The sequence below is a fragment of the Dendropsophus ebraccatus genome, chromosome 8 (assembly GCF_027789765.1).
Source record: "Dendropsophus ebraccatus isolate aDenEbr1 chromosome 8, aDenEbr1.pat, whole genome shotgun sequence".
NCBI classification, from domain to species: domain Eukaryota; kingdom Metazoa; phylum Chordata; class Amphibia; order Anura; family Hylidae; genus Dendropsophus; species Dendropsophus ebraccatus.
In genome coordinates this window covers 35,169,311-35,191,546 of record NC_091461.1, presented here as the reverse complement: position 1 = coordinate 35,191,546, position 22,236 = coordinate 35,169,311, and the positions used below count along the sequence as shown (strand labels likewise).

Sequence of the window (22,236 nt, the reverse complement as noted above, 5' to 3'; positions counted from 1 at the left end):
GGAGTGCTGGGGCCCAGATCTAGACCCACTCCAATCAGACAGTGGTGGTATATCTATTTGATATAACATCATTGATTACCTGTTGTTTCAAGTATGTTTTCAGGATAAGCCAGTATATGTGTTTATGTTGGGATCCATGTCATAATAATAATAATAATAATAATAATAATAATAATAAAAATATTATTATTAATATTATTATTATTATATTTCACTTACACTGTTCTAAAACAGAAAACAATATCCTGTCCCCATGTATCTTTATAGCAACAGCAGCAGCCTAGAGGACATTATAGAGCAGTACTGAGTAGTGTAAGCTGTGACTACAGCACAAGGGTGACATATTATTCACTACAAGCTGCAGTCTTGTTTCTTTGTCTCTCTCTCTGCCCCTATTTGCAGCTATTCCTTCTTCTCTGCCCACCCCTTTCCATAGCCTTTATGGGCAGCAGTAACCTTATACTTCAATGGGTTGTTCTATTTTGGGACATATTTAAGCATTTTTTTCAGAATACATGGGGAATTTAAATGGGTTGTCTGGGAATCCGAATACAGCAGATGATTTCTGGTTCTTGGCGCTCACTTCCCACACGATGATCAGGATATACACCCACCCACTCATTTCATAGATGGCATAGAGAAAATATGAGTTCCTCTTTAAGAGATAAGTGGAGAAAGAAGTATTTTTTTCTAATAAGATATATTACAAAGTTTCTCAGATTTGTTTGTACTATTGACTTTTATTACTTTTATGTTGAAACACTGGTGGCCATTAAAGTGAATCTGCACGATGCCATTACTAGAGTGTTCAATAATTAAAATCCCTTGGAATTACACATCATATCCTCAAAAATTATTTGATAATATATAGTGAGAATTTATTGAAAATTTCTCAAGTATGGCCAATCACTTTTTAACAGACTCTTTTTTTTTTTTTAAATCAGGAAATATATGCTGTTGGTCCCTACAGTCTTAAAGGCCAAACATGATCAGAAATTCTGCCTGCAGCTGTCCCATCTTAATGAATCTGTCCAGGTGACTGTGGCTCTGGAGACAAGAACCCAGAACATAACATTACTGGAGAAAGAAGTCACACAGCCTGGAGAAGACAACTGTGTCACTTTTAAAGTAAGTTAAGCACCTTGGTATATCTGGTTGTCACTAGAGTTGAGCAAACCTCGAGCATGCTCGAGTCCATCCGAACCTGAACGTTCGGCATTTGATTAGCGGTGGCTGCTGAACTTGGATAAAGCTTTAAGGTTGTCTGGAAAACATGGATACAGCCAATGACTATATCTATGTTTTCCACATAGCCTTAGGGCTTTATCCAAGTTCAGCAGCCACCGCTAATCAAATGCCGAACCATTGGGTTTGGATGGACTCGAGCATGCTTGAGGTTCGCTTATCTCTAATTGTCACCCATTAAATTATCATGTTTGGTGACTGGGTCCACTATGAAGGGGTATTTTGGCAAAAGAAAATTCTTTCAAATCAGCTGGTGTTAGATGGTTTCAAATCAGTTTGTATAGATTTGTAAATTACTTCTGTTTCAAAATCTCAAGTCTTCCAGTACTGTACTTAGGAACTGTCCAGAGCAGAAGATTTTTTCTATAGGGATTTGCTACTGTCTAAAACAGTTCCTGTCATAGACAGAGGTGGCAGCAGAGAGCACTGTGTCAGACTAGAAAGAATACACCACGTCCTGCAGGTCATACAGAAGCTGCTAAGCACTGGAAGACTTAAGATTTTGAAACAGAAGTAATTTACAAACTATATAAGTTTCTGACAGAATACCCTTTTAACTTACAGTATTATAGGGCGATGTTCACACTACGTATCAGACCGGCCGTTCCGTGACCCCGGCCGGGTCGCGGAACGGCCGGTCTGTGCCTGGATCATCGCGGCCGGTATTTAAATACCGGCCGGATGATCCGTCCGGCCGCAGAGCTCTGATGCAGGCGCATCAGCGCGCGCCCGCATCAGAGCTTCTAATAGCACACAGTGAAGCGAGCGGTTCCGGCCGCTGTGTGAACTGACATGTCAGTTATTTGCGGCGGCGTATGGGATCCTGGCCGGAGCACATACGATGTGTGTACACTCCGGCCGGGATCCCTTCAGCCTGCAGCACTACGTAAGTTTCAACGGCCGTGATTTCCACGGAACTTACGTAGTGTGAACATAGCCTTATTCCTACTGAAAGTTTATGACTATATAGCCAACTGGGTGTTAACACTAGGGGGGCCTGTCTTTATACTATCTGACTCTGACTGAATAGATTCAAATAATGTAGGAACACCACCTCAACTAGTAACACCGGGTGGCTATCACAGAACCATAAGAAAAGATGTCCCAGAAATGTTATCGCATGGGAAATACAATCATTAAATCAGGTCCTCTTTAATTTGCATATAGAATTCACTAAGCGTGACAGTATATTACATGATTCATTTTGGATGAATTTGGAATTTGAAACTGAGATAGATATTATAGTCCAGAGCTGCATTCACAGTTCTTCAGGCTTCACTGAGGATTCACAGTCGGCACAGAGCTTTCTTTGGGATTAAACGGCTTATATGGCTACACTGCTATGTAAGCAGCAAGACTATCAATACCGTTATTGTAGTTGTCCAAGGCTGCCGTCACACAAAAATATATTTCTGCTCTGAAGTGTCATAGAGATGTGTCCAGGCACCAAAGTGCATTGAAGTGCCCCAGGCCACGCCTTAATTACACTTAAAGCGACACTGTACCCACAATCTGATGCCCCCGAACCACTTGTACCTTCGGATAGCTGCTTTTAATGCAAGATCTGTCCTGGGGTCCGTTCGGCAGGTGATGCAGTTATTGTCCTAAAAAAACACTTTTAAACTGGCAGCCCTGTGCCCAATGGCCGGGGCTTAGATTGTGTATGCATTAGGCTGGCACAACCTCTCTGTCCTTCCTCCCCGCCCTCCTTATCATTAATGCTCCAGGCAGATTGTCTAATATTTATCACCTGTGTGAATACTGAACATGGGCTGGATGGTTAAGGCACCTGTGCAATGTTCAGACAGGAGAAAATGTTCTAGGGGCATTCCTAATGAAAAAGAGGGTGGGGAGGAGGGAGGGAGGGGTGGTGCAAAGTTAGGGCACAGATACTCTAAGCCACGGCCGTTTGACACAAGGCTGCAAGTTTTAAAGTTGATTTTTAGGACAATAACTGCATCACCTGCCGAACGGACCCCAGGACAGATCTTGGATTAAAAGCAGTTATCCGAAGGTACAAGTGGTTTGGGGGGGGACAGATTGTGGGTACAGAGTCACTATAAGATTGTAAATAAAAAGCATTTTAAGGCTATGTTCAAACTTCGGGAACATAGCAGGGAAAGGTGGTCATCTCTTTACAATCACAGCCGTGAAAAATGATGATGATTACCCTATAGGTGATGGAGAGTATGGAGAGTCTCAGTGCTCACACACCTATGTAGCCATTTGAGCGGTTTGTTTTCTAGCTGACAGTATTTCTTTTATTTCTTGCATCTTACACTAACCCCTGTACTGTAGTCTAATGTAGGGAAATTAACTGATCCCACTTCATTACTCAGTATGCCTTTCAAAAAGCTCAATGACTGTTCAATGACAACTGACAGAACTAGGAATGCAGCTCTGGGGATGACTATTTATTTCTTGGTTACGTTTTAATACAGTGAAAATGGGCAATATTCTTTCAGGTGCCTGCTGTTGAAGAAGCAAATGTGGGGCACATTACTCTAAATGCTGAGGGGGACACGCTACACTTCAACTCAAAGAGGAGTGTTCTCATTAGACCTCTACAAAACCTGGTCTTCATCCAGACAGACAAACCCATCTACAAACCTGGGCAGAAAGGTGAGACTTTTTTTTTCTTTTTGTATAGCAATTGCTAAAATATCTTATAGTTAAAATCTATGTGTATGTTACCATTTGATACCTGCGTTCCTGGGGTCAGCAGCTCTACCTCCCAATAAGTCCTGATGCAGGAAAGGATCCCCCCACCACCTTACATGTCATATGCTTCAAGGGGGCTGATTTAAAGTGACTCTGTACCCACAATCTGCCCACCTCAAACTGCTTGAACCTTCAGATAGCTGCTTTTAATCTAAGGTCTGTCCTGGGGTCCGCTCGATAGGTGATGCAGTCATTGTACTAAAAAACAACTTTTAAACTTGCAGCCCTATGCCAAACTGGTGTGGCCTAGTGTGTCTGTGCATTAGGCTGGCACACCCTCTTTGTCCCTCCTCCCTGCCCTCCTCATCATTAGGAATGCTCCAGGCAGATTGTCTCCTATTCATCAGCTGTGTGAGCATGGCAAATGGCTGGATCATTAACGCACCTGTGAAGTGTTCACTGCAGAATAGTAAAAAAAATCCTGCAAGTGGCATTCCTAATGATGAAGAGGGTGGGGAGGAGGGACGGAGGGGTGGTGCAAGGTTAAAGCACATGCAGTGTCCCAGAACATGCAGACTACTACTCCTATTATGGCCATTTCTATTGCTGTGTCAATGCCTGTTCTGGTAAGGGTTTGCACTGCAACTGCTGCTGGTTTTCCCCTAGTATTCTCTGGTATTGTGCATTTTCATGTGTATTCTCATGTGTTCCTGTGTATTACAGTGTACAGTGGTATGCAAGGCTGTTGATCACGTGACCTGTAACCATGGTTCCTCCAATGGCCGACTAGCTCTGGCCAGGAGCAACCATGTGACCTCCCACTTCCTGCTGACAAGTTAGTCTTCCCCCTGCTTCCAAGCAAGGAGGTTGTGTGGTTCTATCCTCTCCCACAGAAGAGTGACTAAGTCTGCTGCTATATACCAGTCTTCGGCTGTATCCGCCTGCTCAAGTGACCGGATTCTTCTCTCTCATCTGGGTGTCATTCCGTTATCTCTCCTCATCGCTACAAGGATTCACAGCAAGTATTATTCTCAAGCTAATCCACCCAGCACCGCTATTTCTCTCATACTCCTACTCCCATCATCCGGCACGTATTCTCACAGCCTATGCAGCACCACTCCTGCCTTATTTGTCAAAGCCTGCTATATACCCGGTTGCATCCGGACAGAACTGTTGCTACTAGTTACCTCATCTATAATAAAACCGCTGTTACTGAACCCTGGCATTGGTGTCCACTAACTGGTGCCCTGACTAAGTGCAGCGAAGAATCGCATGCCCATCATCACCCGCAGATTCCACAGACCGGCCCTACAGCTGTGCCGCCCTCAGGCCTATACCGTGACAAGTATAACCCCTGCAGCTGCCCCGGTCATTGCCCGCTCATAACACCAGCACTGCGGAAGTGGCCCCCAGGGGCCAGGGCATCGCATTTGGCGTCACGAACAGGATCTACCCGCCACGCGGTGTACCAGATCTACAGTTTAATATCGTCTCCAGAGACTGTGCTAAAATTGCCATGGGAGTTCTGATAACTGAGTCGCTGCATGGCTGGGACTGTACACAAAATGGCCGCTTCTTGCTGTTATTTCTACCTACGCCATCCCCCAGTGACGAGGGGGTTAACTGCCATGCGGCCGAGAAGCGGGAATTGCTTGGCGCCATTGATAATGACTGTGTCTCTCCTGATTGGCCGGCCGCTTCCACTGACGTCATTGTTGCTGGGCAGACTTTGGAGCCTGATCCTCCAGCCTGGCGCTCCTCCCCTTCCTGCTACAAGTTCCGGCCAGTGGAACGCAAGATGGCGGCCTATGAAGAGCACCTGCCTGCAGCCCCAGCGCTTGTGATGCCTACACTGCCTGAGAGTCTGCCTTTGCTCAATCCTGCGTGCCTGCTAATGCCGCCACCCTCCGACAGCGATATCAGTTGGGGCTCTACACCAGTCTCCAACGGTCCGGAGGAAGAGCCTGTCTCCATCGCCAGCGTCTCACCGGGATCTCGTTGCTCCAGCACTCCCGAGGTTGCCTTCTCCACAGGAGGATCGACCTCGCCAGAAAACGATGGATCCGTGAGTACCGGGGTTCCGGGCGCCCCTCTTCCTGCCTCTAGCCAGGGGGATAACTTTAAGGCCACCTGCTACGCCAGTCCCTGGAGGCTCCCCGGGCCCGAGTCACCATCCCTGCCTCAGTGGGTGTTTGGGGACGACCCGGTTATCAAGAAGTTGGCGGATGAGATCAAGCAGGCCCTAACCTTGCTACCTCCAGTGGCTAAAGCCCCCATCACCATGGCTACTACGGTGACTTCCCCTACCACTGCCGTGGCTAAAGCTGCGACCACCACCGCTACCTACCATGTGGCCCCTACTGTCTCTCCTGTGACCACAGTAGCCCCTACTGTCTCTCCTGTGACCACCGTGACCCCTAGCCTCGTGGTCACCACCGCAGCAGATGAGGCTCCTGCTCCGGCTTCCTCCCGGTATTACCCCTGGGAGAAGAAGAGGGGTGCCACTTGGGGCCCTCCAGGACACCTCTATTAGGTGTTCTCTTCAAGGGCTGAGTTCTATGACTGTGTTTTTTTTTGTGTGCTGTTTCACCATTTAGTGTATGCAACGTTCAAGGTTTGTGCCTGGTCCTCCTGACCAAGTTCCCTGTACTAACCAGCCATGAGCTGATGGACACTTACAATAACAAAAAGTTCTCTAGTGCCTGTCCCAGAGCCTTTTACATGGACGATGTCTAATTGCCTAAAAGAGACTCTACCTCACAGAGACACTTAACCCATTCCTTCCTAATGCACTTTCCTGTGATTGTGTGTTCCACACAGGGTATTATTGCACTTATTTCATTATTGCATTTTTTCTACTATTGCATTCCAGTGTTATCGGAGTCATTGTATTTCCTCCTCTGAGTAAGCAAAAGGTTATTTAGATTGCCTCAGAGTAGAGCGCCTCTTTTGTAAAACAGTATATTTTCCAGTGTCTAAGACAGATAGCTCCTCCTCTGAGTAAGAGAAGTCAGTTTACATATACCTCAGAGAAAGTCCAGTTTATGTAGGAGTGTATTGTCTCATCCAGTCTCATTATTGTGTATTATTATTATATCCATAGCTGGAAAGATTTAGTTGAGCCAGTTCGTATTCAGATTTTTCTCAGATTTTCGTTCAGATTTTTCTCAGATTTTCGTTCAGATTTTCATTCAGATTTTTCTCAGATTTTCATTCAGATTCATGTGAGCCAATTCTCCTCAAGACCTCGCAGTATTTGTTGTCTGTTGTGTTTCCTTTCCTTTTGTTTCCAGCATTTGTTCGCCTCTGTCTTGTCCCAACACAGTAGTTATCACACATAGTCATACCTAACCTTCACACTTGTCCATACATATCGCACCCTGGATACCTTTTCGTGTGTTTGGCCTGTGGAGTGCTTGTGTGTGTGATTGAGTGGTATGAAAGGGAGCTCCCCATGTATGTTTGCTTTTATTATTTTGTTCTTTTCTCTTCCAGGTATCCAAGACACTACTCAGACACGCCAAGGTAGTACACAGGTCTTCACGTTCTCTTTTCCAGTAGGGTAACACATTTAACAGAAAACCTACTGTCTAACTGGCTGGAATATGGAGGGTCACCCGCCAGCAGTTAAGTTGTCCTGGCTTACACGTCAGATGGTTCACGCACTAGCTACCTGGTCGCCAGAGTACGTTAGGCACCCCTAGGTGAAGTCCTGCCACTAGGGTTTCTCATCCTCTCTCTCTTCTCACCTGTGCCTTGGGCGTGGGAAACACACACCTCATCACACTCACTCTCATCATTCATTCCTGTTGTTTGATTGTCCAGTCTATTCATGTTTGCTGCCTTCTAGATTCGCCGAGGTCGGCTCAAATTTGCTAGGGAGGTATGCAGTGTCCCAGAACATGCAGACTACTACTCCTATTATGGCCATTTCTATTGCTGTGTCAATGCCTGTTCTGGTAAGGGTTTGCACTGCAACTGCTGCTGGTTTTCCCCTAGTATTCTCTGGTATTGTGCATTTTCATGTGTATTCTCATGTGTTCCTGTGTATTACAGTGTACAGTGGTATGCAAGGCTGTTGATCACGTGACCTGTAACCATGGTTCCTCCAATGGCCGACTAGCTCTGGCCAGGAGCAACCATGTGACCTCCCACTTCCTGCTGACAAGTTAGTCTTCCCCCTGCTTCCAAGCAAGGAGGTTGTGTGGTTCTATCCTCTCCCACAGAAGAGTGACTAAGTCTGCTGCTATATACCAGTCTTCGGCTGTATCCGCCTGCTCAAGTGACCGGATTCTTCTCTCTCATCTGGGTGTCATTCCGTTATCTCTCCTCATCGCTACAAGGATTCACAGCAAGTATTATTCTCAAGCTAATCCACCCAGCACCGCTATTTCTCTCATACTCCTACTCCCATCATCCGGCACGTATTCTCACAGCCTATGCAGCACCACTCCTGCCTTATTTGTCAAAGCCTGCTATATACCCGGTTGCATCCGGACAGAACTGTTGCTACTAGTTACCTCATCTATAATAAAACCGCTGTTACTGAACCCTGGCATTGGTGTCCACTAACTGGTGCCCTGACTAAGTGCAGCGAAGAATCGCATGCCCATCATCACCCGCAGATTCCACAGACCGGCCCTACAGCTGTGCCGCCCTCAGGCCTATACCGTGACAAGTATAACCCCTGCAGCTGCCCCGGTCATTGCCCGCTCATAACACCAGCACTGCGGAAGTGGCCCCCAGGGGCCAGGGCATCGCACACAGATACTCTAGGCCACAGCCGTTGGGCACTGTGCAGCAAGTTTAAAAGTTGTATTTTAGGACAATAACTGCATCACCTGCCAAACGGACTCCAGGACAGATCTTGGATTAAAAGCAGCTATCCGAAGGTACAAGTGGTTTGGGGGGGACAGATTGTGGGTACAGAGTCACTTTAACTACTGAAGAAAAAGTCCAGCGATTATTAAAAATTGGCAGCCAGCAGGGGGGAATGTAATAAACAATCATTGCTTACCCCACCCCCTGTCTGCCCCCTGTCTGTCACGTGGGATTCCCCTGAGTTCTAATGACATCACGACTCGGGGGGAAAATGCATGACCCAGTTGATGGATTGCCAGCTCAGCCAATCAGTGACTGCAGCCGCGTCTCGCCCCAGTCTTTGACTGGTCAAGCAGGCTGTCCATCAACCGGGTCATGATGTCAGCTGTGAAGGAGATCCTGGAGCCTGGCGGGAGGGGTCCTGGAGCGGAAATCCAGTGCTGGAGAGGCATGGGGAGAGGTGAGCTGTGATTGTTTGTTATTTTCCCCCCTGCCCACTTCCATTTTAAAAAATGTTTAATCGCCTGACTTTAAATTGAGGCTGGCAGCCCTGTTCAGGCACGTCCATGATCATGCCCCAATACTCAGAGGGAGAAAGCTCCTATACTAGTGTCAGGACCAATACAGAAGTAGGGCTGTCGAGATCAGGAAAGCAGGTTTCAAATAGGGAAAGATTTGTTATGTTAGTATGATTATATTATACTTATTTCTCTGGACAGCCCTTTAATACTGTAACATTGGCACTTGGACATGCTGGGTGAGAAGTCATGTGGAGGTATAATCGTAAATATGCAGATACAACAAAGAATGTCTTAATAGCATTCTATTAAACTTAAAAGGGGTACTCCAGTGGCATTTTGTTTCTTTTAAATCAACTGGTGCCAGAAAGTTACGTAGATTTGTAATTGACTTGTATTTAAAAATCTTGTCTTCCCATACTTATCAGCTGCTGTATGCCCTGCATGAAGTGGCGTATTCTTTCCAGTCTGACACAGTGCTCTCTGCTGCCACCTCTGTCCATGTCAGGAACTGTTCAGAGTGGTAGAGGTTGTCTATGGGGATTTGCTACTGCTCTGAACAGTTCCCAGTCACAGAGGTGTCAGCACAGGACATACAGCAGCTGATAAGTACTGAAAGACTTAAATTAAGTAAATTACAAATTTTATTTGCTGGAGAAACCCCTTAAAATGAATGTCTATCATTTATGATCATGTTGTAAAAGGCCCCAAAGCTCCTGATTAATCTTTTTTCCCATTTATGCCCAACTGTACAGCAGACAGACATCAGGTGAGTTTGGAGCAGGCTAGGGAGCTGAGCTTGCTTCATACCAGGCAGCTGAGGTCACTTTCTGCTCATTTAAGTGTTCTAATGCTGCGATCAATAACTGTGTATTGACTGTGTATTGATTGTGTATTTATACATCTCTTTTTATATAGTCCAGTACCGTATTGCTGCCTTGGATGAAACATTTCATGCAGTACATGAGAAGGTATGTAGAAGATCGCCAGTCTAACCACAAACTGATCGTTCTCAGATCCTTTATAAATAATATAATATAAAATAATATAAATAATGATGGCTCATTGATTATCAATGCAAAATTGCTCCAAATACAGCAAAAGCAATCATGTAGGTCATGTATCAGATGATCAATCAGACACTGAATACAGAATTATTCATCACAACACATGAGCAACTGAAAACATCATTTAGAAATCGCTTCAATGTCATGTTATATGCCTGCTTGTAAGTAGATATTGCATTGCAGGATTATTGCTAATAAATAAAATATTATTGCTAATGATAAAAAATAATAATAATAATATGAACTAAAATGTTTTTTAAAAAAAAGCGTTTAATGTGTTTCCTGCTTTCTCTTTCAGTTCCCTGTGATTTATGTCGAGGTAAGAAGTTTATAATTATTACATTCATGTTATTACTTTCTAATAGATAGATGAAAAGATAGTGTAATGATCAATAAATGTAATATAGATATATAGATAAAAAGAAGATAGAGAAATACTTAGGTAGGTTGGTTGGTAGGTAGTGTGATGATAGATAGATAGATAGATAGATAGATAGATAGATAGATAGATAGATAGATAGATAGGAGATAGATAGATAGATAGATAGATAGATAGATAGATAGATAGATAGGAGATAGATAGATAGATAGATAGATAGATAGATAGATAGATAGGAGATAGGAGATAGATAGATAGATAGATAGATAGATAGGAGATATATAGATAGATAGGAGATAGATAGATAGATAGATAGATAGATAGATAGATAGGGGATAGATAGATAGATAGATAGATAGATAGATAGATAGATAGATAGATAGGAGATTGATTGATAGATAGATAGATAGATAGGAGATAGATAGATAGAGATAGATAGATAGGAGATAGATAGATAGATAGGAGATAGATAGATAGATAGATAGATAGAAGATAGATAGATAGATAGATAGATAGGAGATAGATAGATAGATAGGAGATAGATAGATAGATAGATAGATAGATAGATAGATAGATAATAGATAGATAAATAGATAGATAATAGATAGATAATAGATAGATAAATAGATAGATAGATAAATAATAGATAGATAAATAGATAGATAGATAGATAGATAGATAGATAGATAGATAGATAGGAGATAGATAGATAGATAGATAGATAGATAGATAGATAGATAGATAGGAGATAGATCCATTTGCTGCCTTCTTCTATTGTAAAAAAAAAAAAAAAAACCAAGACCAGAACTGCCGTTGTTGGTGATTGAAACAACAGCTGTTTTTGCCTTAAAATACTGTACTGCATTGAACTCTATGGGGAACAGCGGCCGTGGTTCACACACTGTATTGAACAATAACCTTTGTTCCTGCATTAGCGGACGCAAATAATTGACATGTCAATTATGTGTGACTGTAGGGAACAACGGCCATTGCTCAATACAGTGTGCGAACAATGGCCACTGTTTCCCATAGAGTTCAATGCAGTACATTATTTTAAGGCCATTGTTCCTGCTTGTCCACACAACGTATGGCCGCTCTGACAGCCGCACTGTACATTGCATGGACTTCAATGGTTAAATGAAGTGCAGGCACACCCAAATGTGCTCACAATACAAATAAAATAGATGATGCTCCTGCGGCCGATATGGTAATATGTCAAACAATGGCCGTTGTTTATACACTGTGTGAACATAGCCTAAAACGGCATCTCTTTTTTTTTAGGATCCTCAAAGAAATCGTATAGTCCAATGGCTGGATGTGGAGACAAAGAAAGGAATTGCACAAGAGTCTTTTCTTCTAACCTCTGAGCCTCGATTGGGGACATATAAACTGGTCGCTCAAAGGGGAAAGGGCTCACAGATCGAACAAAGCTTTACTGTGGAGGAATATGGTATATTTCTTATATTATTAATGCATCAGAACATGAATACAATGGGGGTTCTAAGTGCCCTGTTTGAAGGACGCAGTAGTCAAACAGTTAATTTAACCCCTTCAAGACTGAGCCCATTGATGCATGGATGTCCGGGTCAAATCTATGCAATGTTCCTTCCCCCCTTCTAAGAGCCATAGCGCTTTTATTTTTGCACCTACAGGGCTGGCTGGGGTGTCATTTTTTTGCAAAATTATCTCTAGTTTTTATAAATATCATAACTGTGTGACAGAAAATTTTTGATAGCTTTTTTATTAATTTTATTCTAATAATGTTATATTTTAATAGATCGGAGAATTCCACAAGCTACGATATATAACAGGTTTATTTATTTAAAAAATATATTTTTATTTTTATAATGGGCAAGGAGGTAAATTGAACTTTTAACCCCCTGGTTATAAGTTTTTTTTTATACTTTAAAAAAACTTTTTTATATTACACTTTTCTAAACACTTTTTCATGTACTGAGCTATGCTATGCCATAGCATAGCATAGATCAGTGTTATTGTCAATCTGTGCATAGAGACTGCCAGACTTTATACATAGAACGCTGATCCGACAGGACGGAGGTAAGTGACTTAACCCCTACCCATCGGTACCAGCAATTGGGACCTCTGCAGCATGGCTGGGGGGGGGGGTCCCGATCACTCAGTGGCAGGAGCTTGTCCTGTCACTGAGAACCTTAAATGTCGGGATAGCTATAGATCACAGCGTTTAAGGGGTTAATAACAGGCAGCTGCAGGATCACAACTGCCGGTCATCATGCTGGGGTCCCCAGACACTGATGTGTGCAGGACTGCTCTCACTGCAGTGGTCCCGCACACATCTACAACCCCTCAGTCAGGAACGTAGATATACATTCCTACTGCACAGGGTATTTGCAGCAGTAATGTATATCTACGTATTGCTGATGTGAAGGGGTTAAAGTCTATAGGACTGCTGAGTAAAGCGAGTACACCTATCTTCTGTAAGGATACATTTATACTGTGATTTAATGCTCTGCCCTCCCAACAGATTTTTTTTACATGGCGGCAGCATTAAGGTGCCCATATACCCGCATCACTGCGGCATCACTGGTATCAGCAGTATACAATACAAGGCAAGTTGTGATGTGGGTATACAGGCATGTCATCGGTTTAGCCATGTAATTAAACCCAGGGGCGAAGCTAGGATTAATTAATTAATAGCAAAAAAATTCCCCTCCCAGACAACCTCTGGCAGTGCATCACAAAGAAGAAGGGGCAACTGGAGCAGGGGCACTTGGGGGAGGGGGGGTTAAAATTAAATCTGGGGAAGCTGGGGTGACTGGGACAAGAAAACAGCTGGGGGTGACTGGGCAGGGGGGAAGCTGGGGGTGATTGCACTGCTGCACTGGAGCCGTCGTACCATTGAGGCAGACCACACTCTGCCAGGGACCCCACCCCCTGTTGCTTAGGCCCCATAGCAGCTGCATGGTCTTCCTCCATGGTAGCTTCTCCATTGATTAAACCTGGAGGGGAGAACTGGAGCTGTGCTGCTGGGTGCAGTAAAAATTTAATAGATAAGTATAGTTTAACTGACTTTAGTGCAAGCCTTAAACCTTAGTTGTTATTACCAGCTTTACAGCATTAGATCCGACCATAGAAAATTGCTCGCTATAATATTTGATTTACTATATTTGCAGTGCTACCCAAATATGAGGTGAAGGTGACAATCCCCTCAGTTATTACCATTCTAGAAGAAGAAGTTGAAGTGACAGTATGTGGCAAGTATGTAAGCCTGTAACATAGTCATATCTGACAGCATTTTCACTGTAAACATATTTACTATGGTTTCTTACAGATGCAGGCTAGTATTACACACTTAGGCTATGTTCACACGCTGTATGAGACCGGCTGTTCCGTGACCCGTCCGGGTCTAATTAAAGATCATCCCGGCCGGTACTGCAGTAAAAAAAACGCAAAGCGATGTACAAGTTGTACATTCGCTTTAAGTTATGACCACTGGAAGATTTGATGTGGGCATATAGCAAAAATCTCATAATTGCTTCCACGCACCTTTAGCATTATCATAAGGGCTGTTAGCGCTATACAAATAAATATTATTATTACAATTTTTTATGTTAAATTGGGAACCTTGCCTCAATGACACCTTAAAGTGACACTGTCACCCCCTATTTGCATTTTGACTGCTCTCCACAGGTGTAAAGGTTACAGCTTTCATGTTACATGTTAAATGTTAAATGTTTCATGTTAAATGTTACAGCTTTCATTACTTATTTTATATTACACCTCATGATGCTTGTTCTGTTAAAAAGTTGTTTTTAATCACCTGTGGATTGGTATATGTGGGCGGGGCCTCGCCGACTTTGTGCCACATTGCCCCGCCCCTAGCACCACCTAGCACCACCCCCATCTGGGACGTCATCGCTGCATAGACCCCGCCCCCTCAGCAGCCATTGGTATGGTACAATCTAGGGGGTGGGGCCTAGAGCTTTAGGCTGGCCCTTCCAATGGCTGTTGAGTGGGCAGGGCCTATGTGTCGATGACGTCACGATAGGGGCGGTAGGGGTGGAGCGATGTGGCACAAAGGCTGCCCCGCTCACATATACCAATCCACAGGTGATAAAAACGACTTTTTACCAGAACAAGCACCATGAGGTGTGATATAAAATAAGTAATGAAAGCTGTAACATTTACCCTTTACACCTGTGGAGAGCAGTCAAAATGCAAATAGGGGGTGACAGTGTCACTTTAAGTAGTCACCTACTCCTTCTACCCATTGTCTCAGACATGTTTGCATCCAATCTATTCTGCTCAAAGCTGGTTTGATAATGTCCTGGTAGCAGAGAAGGGGTGAAGGTAGACTAGCAGCAGTTAAGACTTGTTATATCTCATCCCATCCTTTGCTATCGCTAATGTCAACAATGTATATAATTGAAGGCAGAATTGAAGATATGTCTTTTTTTATCAGGTACACCTATGGCAAACCAGTTATAGGAAAAATCGATGGCCAAGTCTGCAGAAAGTTCTCAGACGCTTATTCCTCATGTCCCATGGAAGAGAGAAGTGTATGTGAAGACTTTTCCCATCAAGTGAGTGTCTTAGAATATAGGTGTTATGCCAATAGCTGCTGCTGGAAACCTGGGAGAAAGGGGGCAGACAAGTGAGCCCTAATCTTTGGCCCACCCAGCTGTCCCTACTTGCTTGCCTCAGCTACCCTAAGTGGTAGCGGACAACTTGGCAAATGACCCTTCCTATGACACAATTGAATACATAAAATGTAGACAAAACAAACTAACAAGCCAATAAAGAAGCCAAGAGTCAGAACCAATCAGTGAGCAAAGTACAAAGTCAAAACTACAAGAATAATAAAATAGCCGTAGCAGAGGGTCAGGATAAACAAGATATGATAGACAGGAGGAAATGTTAGCACACTCAAACTGAGACTAATAGCAAGCAATGGAGTCTGGGGTAAAGGACAGTTTGGGGGATGTCAGGTCCTGGTCTAGAGCATCATTGGACCAGCTATACAGACTGACAAGGAAAGGGATGAGTGTCGAAGACAACTGTCCATCATCACTCAGACTAAATTTTATGCAGTCCAGGACAAGGCTAGCAGAATCCCAGACAGATGTGGTGGAAACACCATACAGCAAGTACTGAAATAACAGCAGATTGGTGAAAATGAAATATAGAATTCAACCACTGAATCAAGGCTAAAATTGCTTTCTTAGCTGTATTCTACGAGCAGAGGACTGTGCTGAGGTCTGAATAGGCATGGACATGACAATAGGGCAGGTACAGCATATGTGCCTCCTGCTACTCTAAATTCCAAGGGGTATACTTTTCACCTATCTGTATCAGGCTGTATCTTGCCTCAGGCGGTAGACTGCAGAGTCCCTGAGAGGTGGTCTCATGGAGTGGCTGTAAACAATACTATATTATCTAGCATCGTCTACTAGAATGGCAGTAATTGGTAACTGAATGACTATAATATAGAGGTATACAGGGCACTTTGCTGGTACAGTTCAAGGCCATGTTCACATGGCGTAAGAGACCAGCTGTTCTGTGACTCAGCCGGGTATACAGACTCTGAAAAGATCATCCCGGCCGGTACTGCAGATCTTTCAGCCTGCAGAGTTCTGATGCCGGTGCCCGCATCAGAACTCACCACGGCACACCATGAAGCTTGCGGCCACAGCCGCTCGCTCCATAGTGTGCATTAACAGAGCTTTTTGCGTCCGCTATTCATTGAATAGCGGCCGCAAAAAACTGACATGTCAATTGTTTGCAGCGCCGCTAGGGGTCCGGGCCGGAACCTATACAATGTGTATACGCTCCGGCCGGGACCCCATAGACAGCAAGCCAACGTATTTTTTCGGATTAACTACGGCCGTTGTTGCCGATTGCAAATACGAAAAAATATGTTGTGTGAACATAGCCCTAAGCTGCAAGTTTTCTCCACTCATATATTATGATTTCCAAAGGGGAAGGGGGCACTTCAGTTTTCGCTTTTGGCTCATGAACTCGCCCTGACAGTACATATAGACTATTGGAAATTCCAACCTACCAACTGTTACGTTTTGATCTTTTTTTGCAGACTGACAAAAATGGATGTTACTCACAAGTGGTAAAGACCAAACTTTTCCAGATGAAACGTTCTGGATATGAGATGAAACTCATTGCAACTGCGAAATTAACTGAAGAAGGAACAGGTGAGAGAAAACAAGAGCATAGATAGCATAAAGTAATGAAATGGTGGACACGCAACAGGTATGTAAAGCATTAACTGTTTCTGTAGGAGTTGTTCTTACGGGAGAAGGAAAATCAGAGATCAAAAAGACTATTGCTAAAGTATCATTACGACAGTTGGATTCCCACTTTAAGAAGGGCATTCCCTTCTATGGACAGGTGAGATTCCGGCCACAACTGGAGGAATGTGCATATGTACCAATGCTACAGTGTTATCTATTGGTCTTCTCATATATTTGTGCAGATTTTCCTAGAAGATGCCTCCAGCAAACCAATTCCGAATGAGAATGTCACACTTTTTGTAAATCACGATGGCAAAAACTTCACCTATACTACTGGACCTGATGGGACAGCAGATTTTTCTATCGACACCAAGGATTTTCATTCATCATCTATAAGTCTAAGGTAAGAAGTAGCTGACAAAAAATATCTGCCAGCATTTTAAATACATCCTATTATTAAAAAAAAAAGATAATCTAAAGATTTATATTTTGTCCATATTTTACTGAATTCACATAGGCCCAATACAAGAGTTCAGATAGGTGCTACAGTCATTCCACATTGTTTCCGGTCTATGAGGACGATTCACAGTCCATACAACATTTCTACTCCCGGACTAAGAGCTATATAAAGATCCAGCCCATATTCAGGACTCTAACCTGTGAAAAAGATGAGACATTTACAGTATTCTATGCTTTAACTCCAGAAGGGGTCGGAAACGTATCTGGCGTTGTGTTCCACCATCTGGTAGGTGTTTATCCATCTATAACTGTTAAAGTGGGGTGAGGTGTAGACATAATTTTAGGATATTATAAGTTATTAGTCCATTATCCTAATCAAGTTTTATGTTTTTTTTTAATTTTTCATTGCATTTTCCAATCTTACCACTAAGCATAAAACTAAGCTGATACTTACTATTCTGTACAGATCAATTTCTAAAAGTTTCCTCCTTATCATCATGGACATTTACTAGAGCTGAAGCTTAGAGATCAGCCTCCTCTCCTGTAGAATGGCCTCTGCACAGGTCACAGAGCATGCATAGAAAACACTCCCTTTCTAGTGAATAGGGTCTGCTCCAAATAAGTAAAGTGCTAAGACCCCACCTTTTTTTGCTACATTCAAGTTATATTTGCTGTACACAGGTGATGGCAAAAGGAGGGATTATCGACTTTGGAACGCATGAGGTGAAAATAACTTCAAACCAAGGTACACTACAGTAATCTATACAAATGTAAGATTCCACTATGACTGTATTGACACTTGGCAATGTTCACATACAGTACAGAGTTAATTTTGGTCAGTATTTTTTACCAAAAAAGTGAAAAACTGTGATGGAAATATTTGCACACTTTCCTTGTGCACATATAGTCAAAAAGTCTCTGCTTTCTAACCCCTTCCCAATACATGACATAGAGTTACGGCAAGGGTCGGGTGAGGGAGGCCGGGCTTTGGGTTACAGTGAAAGTACAACTTGTCCCGCCAAAAAATTGCCCCCATATGGTTCTGTCAGTGGAAAAAGAAAAACATTATGGGTCTTAGAAGAAAAGATATGCCAAAAATGTAAATTCATGGGGGCTGGGATGTGGACCCAATCCTGAGGGCTATATGCTGATGACAGAAAGAATAGAGGTTAGTGGGATACAGGGTTACCCTGCATTCATCTTCTCCAGTCCCTGGGAGGCAAATTCCGAGCATTTGGGATTTCATAAACCCTTACTTATTGTAAATCCGCTCATCTCTTTTGGCTGACAACTATCTGAAGTGTGGTACTTATAGTCATATATTGTCTTATTTACTACAGATTCGCTCGGACAATTCACATTTACTCTTCCTATTAATGTCAACACTGCCCCCTTGGGTAAAGTGCTGGTATACCTTGTGCTGGAAAGTGGTGAGGTTATTGCGGATAGTGTCGAATTCAAAGTACAGAAGTGTTTTACAAACAAGGTAAGATGAGCGATCACTTATCATATAATTGTCCAGTCTTACAAAAACTTGACCGCTTTCTTCCAGAAACAGCACTTCTCCTGTTGACAGTTTGGGTGCGTAGTTTAGTTTCATTGAAGTGAATGTAATGCCACATACAACCTGAGGACAGGGATGGTGCTGTTTTTGCATTAAAGGTTTAGTAAGCATTGCTTATGTACAGTATTCCACTAGAGATCCAGTGTTACAGCCTATGGCTATGTTCTACGGGAACATAGCAGGGAAAATTGTCCATCTCGGTACAATAACAATCATGGTCATTGTTCCCGACTGTGATTATAACAAGACGGATGCCTTTCCCAGCTATGTTCCTGTAGTTAGAACTTAGCCTATTATTAGCTGGATTATAAATGATCTTCTATTCTTGCAGTAAATCCTTTTGTCCTTCAAAAAATAAGCCTTTTTATGGCTCCACCAATGGGAAAGTAACAATGTTAGAGAGCTCAGAAGGCGCAGAGGTCTTTAAGCTAATAAAAAAGCCATGCACCAATTTAGGCCTGTTTATTGTGTTTTTTTTCATTAAACTGCCTGGTGAGCTCATAGTGAGCTATAGTGCACATGTGCATGCGGCCTAGCTGTTTGTTATCTTGTTTTTTATCAGGTGAAGCTTTCCTTCTCTGCCAGCGAGGCTCTTCCCGGATCTCAGGTCGATCTCACCCTCTTCGCTCTGCCGAACTCTCTTTGTGCATTGCGAGCCGTTGATATCAGTGTTTCATTGCTGAAACCCGAGGCTGAGCTGTCAGCAAAGTCGGTACGAAAATGACTGTTCGAAATACATTCAACTGATTTCTTACAAGTCTTCCATCAAATGTGTTCTGGACTTTTGTCTTATTATCCAGGTATATGATCTGCTGCCAGTTACGAGTCTGTCTGGCTATGTTCATGATGGAAACTACTTAGAAGAGGAACGGGAGGATCCTTGCTTAAAGTTGAAACCTATCTTTATGAATGGAGTGTATTATAAACCATCCGCTCCTACCTGGGACACTGACACCTATACCATCTTAAAGGTCAGTACTAATTATGGTTTTTTACAGCCTTTTTACAACATTGTATACCTGGGTACCATTTAAAGAGGGTTTGTCACCACTTCTTGACTGTTTTATGAATGCCCATGTCAGGATCAGCGGGACATAAGCCCACTGTGCCATATGCTCGTCTATCCCTAAGGGCATAGTCTAAGCTTATCCTTCGTTCTGTGCAAAAAAAACTCCCCCAAAAAAGGGGTCCTACCTAAACTTAGACTAGACAGTTTACCTTACCTGCCTTACCAATCTCAGACAGCCCCGGCCTCCTGCAGCTTCTGCTGCTGTAACGTCACGTACCCAGCACTGTCTGCTCAACCAATCAGTGACTGGGACAGGACACCAACACCAGGAGCCGGACCATGACGTAACAGGAGGCAGTCCGGGGGTACGGGGAGTCAGGATTTTTTTATTTTCATGGGACTTCTCCTTTAATAAATCCCCCCCACTACATCATGTAGTGCCCCACTATAATGTTCCACTATAACAAACTGTATCAGTTAAATATATTTTTTTTTTTACTTTTGTGTCCTGTTTCCTGTTCTGTGGCAGACATGAAAAAACATTTATTTACCCATTTTTATATATTCATATTTTTTTTTAGAACCTGGGTCTGAAAGTTGCCACGAACACAATGATAAGAATCCCTGTCATCTGCGCAGATTCTGCACCTAGAGTGGCATACATTATTTATGATGACGCTGAAAGTGGTATCTATTTAAAAAAAAAAAAAAAAAAATAAAAAATATTTCATTTATTTTTTTATTTATACAGCTCACAGCTAGGAACACACATTGGGGGACATGTATCATCGTGCGGTCCGGGGGTCTTCGGTGGAAATTGCCGATTTGCGCAATATTTTATTTGCAAATGGCCGATTTGCGAATAAAATATTCGCAAATCTGCACTTTCCGACGGGTACGCCGGGGGGGGGGGGGGGGGGGCGGGGAGGGGGTGTGAAGTTGACGGAGGACGCGGACTCAGAGTCACCGCGATTCACCATCCGCTCCGCAAAAAGATACGCCGAAAACCTACTCCAGTCCTCAGCTGGCGTAGGTTTTCGGCGGTGCACACCAGAGCGCACAGGATTTATATAGAGGCAGTCCGCCTCTGCATAAATCCCCGTAGTGCCAGAGATGCGGGGACATTTATAAGTCCGGCGTAAAGGGGTTGGCCACTTTATAATAAAATTGCTAAGTGTACAGTTTTAGTAAGTGTACTCAGGGGCGGTCTTGGCATTTCTGGGGCCCCAAGCGAAGTTATGTCTGGGGGCCCCCCCTCGACACGCGTTCCAAAACAATATGTGTGCTCCCCCTCCCATATAGTATATAACACAATAAAACAAACACTTATACTCACCTGGGTCCGGGCGTCTCCTCTTCTCTTCACTCTTGTGGCCGCAGGAAGGGTTTTCTCTGCGATCACAAGAGGCCGCACTCCCCTTGTCCTGGCGCTGATGCTCCAGTGATGTCACTGGAGCGCTGGCACCACAAGGACAAAGCTGCCACTTGTGACCGCAGGGAAAACCCTTCCTGTGGCCACAAGAGTGACTGACAGGAAGGGAGCCAATGTCTCCCGCCCTGTCAGTGCTGCTGTATGTAACTATGAGCGCTTATTATGAGTGCTCATAGTTACAGTTCAGATGGCAGCAGCGAGCGGGGCAGCGGCCCTGTCCAGCGGTCTTGAGCACAAGAGCAGGGCGTGGGGGGCCCTCTGGATGTCGGGGGCCCCAAGCGATCGCTTGGGGTGCTTGGTGCCAAAGACCGCCACTGAGTGTACTCACGGTATATACTGACAGCAGCTCCCTGTGTACCTCATAGAGCTAATATCAGACTCCCCTCCTCCAGGCTGTGCTGCCCTGCTCTTTGGTGTTTTGGTCCATAAGATGGCTGACATGGAGGAGCATGTGACCATGCCCCACCCCTGTGTCCACCATTGAGCCTGTATATGTCTATGGAGGACACAGGGGACAGGGCATGGTCACATGCTCCTCCATGTCGGCCATTTTATGGACTGAAACAAAACAGAGCAGGGCAGCCCAGTCTGGTAAAGGGGAGTCTGATTTTAGCTCTATGAGGTACACAAGGAGCTGCTGTCAGTATATACATTGAGCACACTTACTAATACTTTGTACTGACCTATTTTACTATAAAGTGGCCAACCCCCTTTAATAAATGTCCCCCATTGTGTCCATGGGACACAACCACCCACATTTTACCACGGTTCTATGATGCCTTTTATTGGCCACATGGTTTTAGAGGTCAAACAAATTTCAATCATTCTTAACCAACATGGCTTATGCCATTTGGAAC

General features: G+C 43.7%; 1 protein-coding gene across 1 annotated transcript in view; it reads left to right on the top strand.

Annotated features, from left to right (window-relative positions):
- The window catches only part of LOC138799241 (alpha-2-macroglobulin-like), a 65,357-nt gene that overhangs the window by 19,236 nt on the left and 23,885 nt on the right, over positions 1 to 22,236 (top strand). The window contains 16 exon segments of the mRNA XM_069980154.1: positions 945 to 1,128; positions 3,711 to 3,867; positions 10,164 to 10,216; positions 10,611 to 10,631; positions 11,973 to 12,141; positions 13,844 to 13,928; positions 15,133 to 15,253; positions 16,762 to 16,876; positions 16,963 to 17,072; positions 17,158 to 17,325; positions 17,433 to 17,660; positions 18,056 to 18,119; positions 18,715 to 18,860; positions 19,501 to 19,650; positions 19,739 to 19,909; positions 20,529 to 20,634. Coding sequence (XP_069836255.1) covers positions 945 to 1,128; positions 3,711 to 3,867; positions 10,164 to 10,216; positions 10,611 to 10,631; positions 11,973 to 12,141; positions 13,844 to 13,928; positions 15,133 to 15,253; positions 16,762 to 16,876; positions 16,963 to 17,072; positions 17,158 to 17,325; positions 17,433 to 17,660; positions 18,056 to 18,119; positions 18,715 to 18,860; positions 19,501 to 19,650; positions 19,739 to 19,909; positions 20,529 to 20,634 — 2,048 coding nt within the window.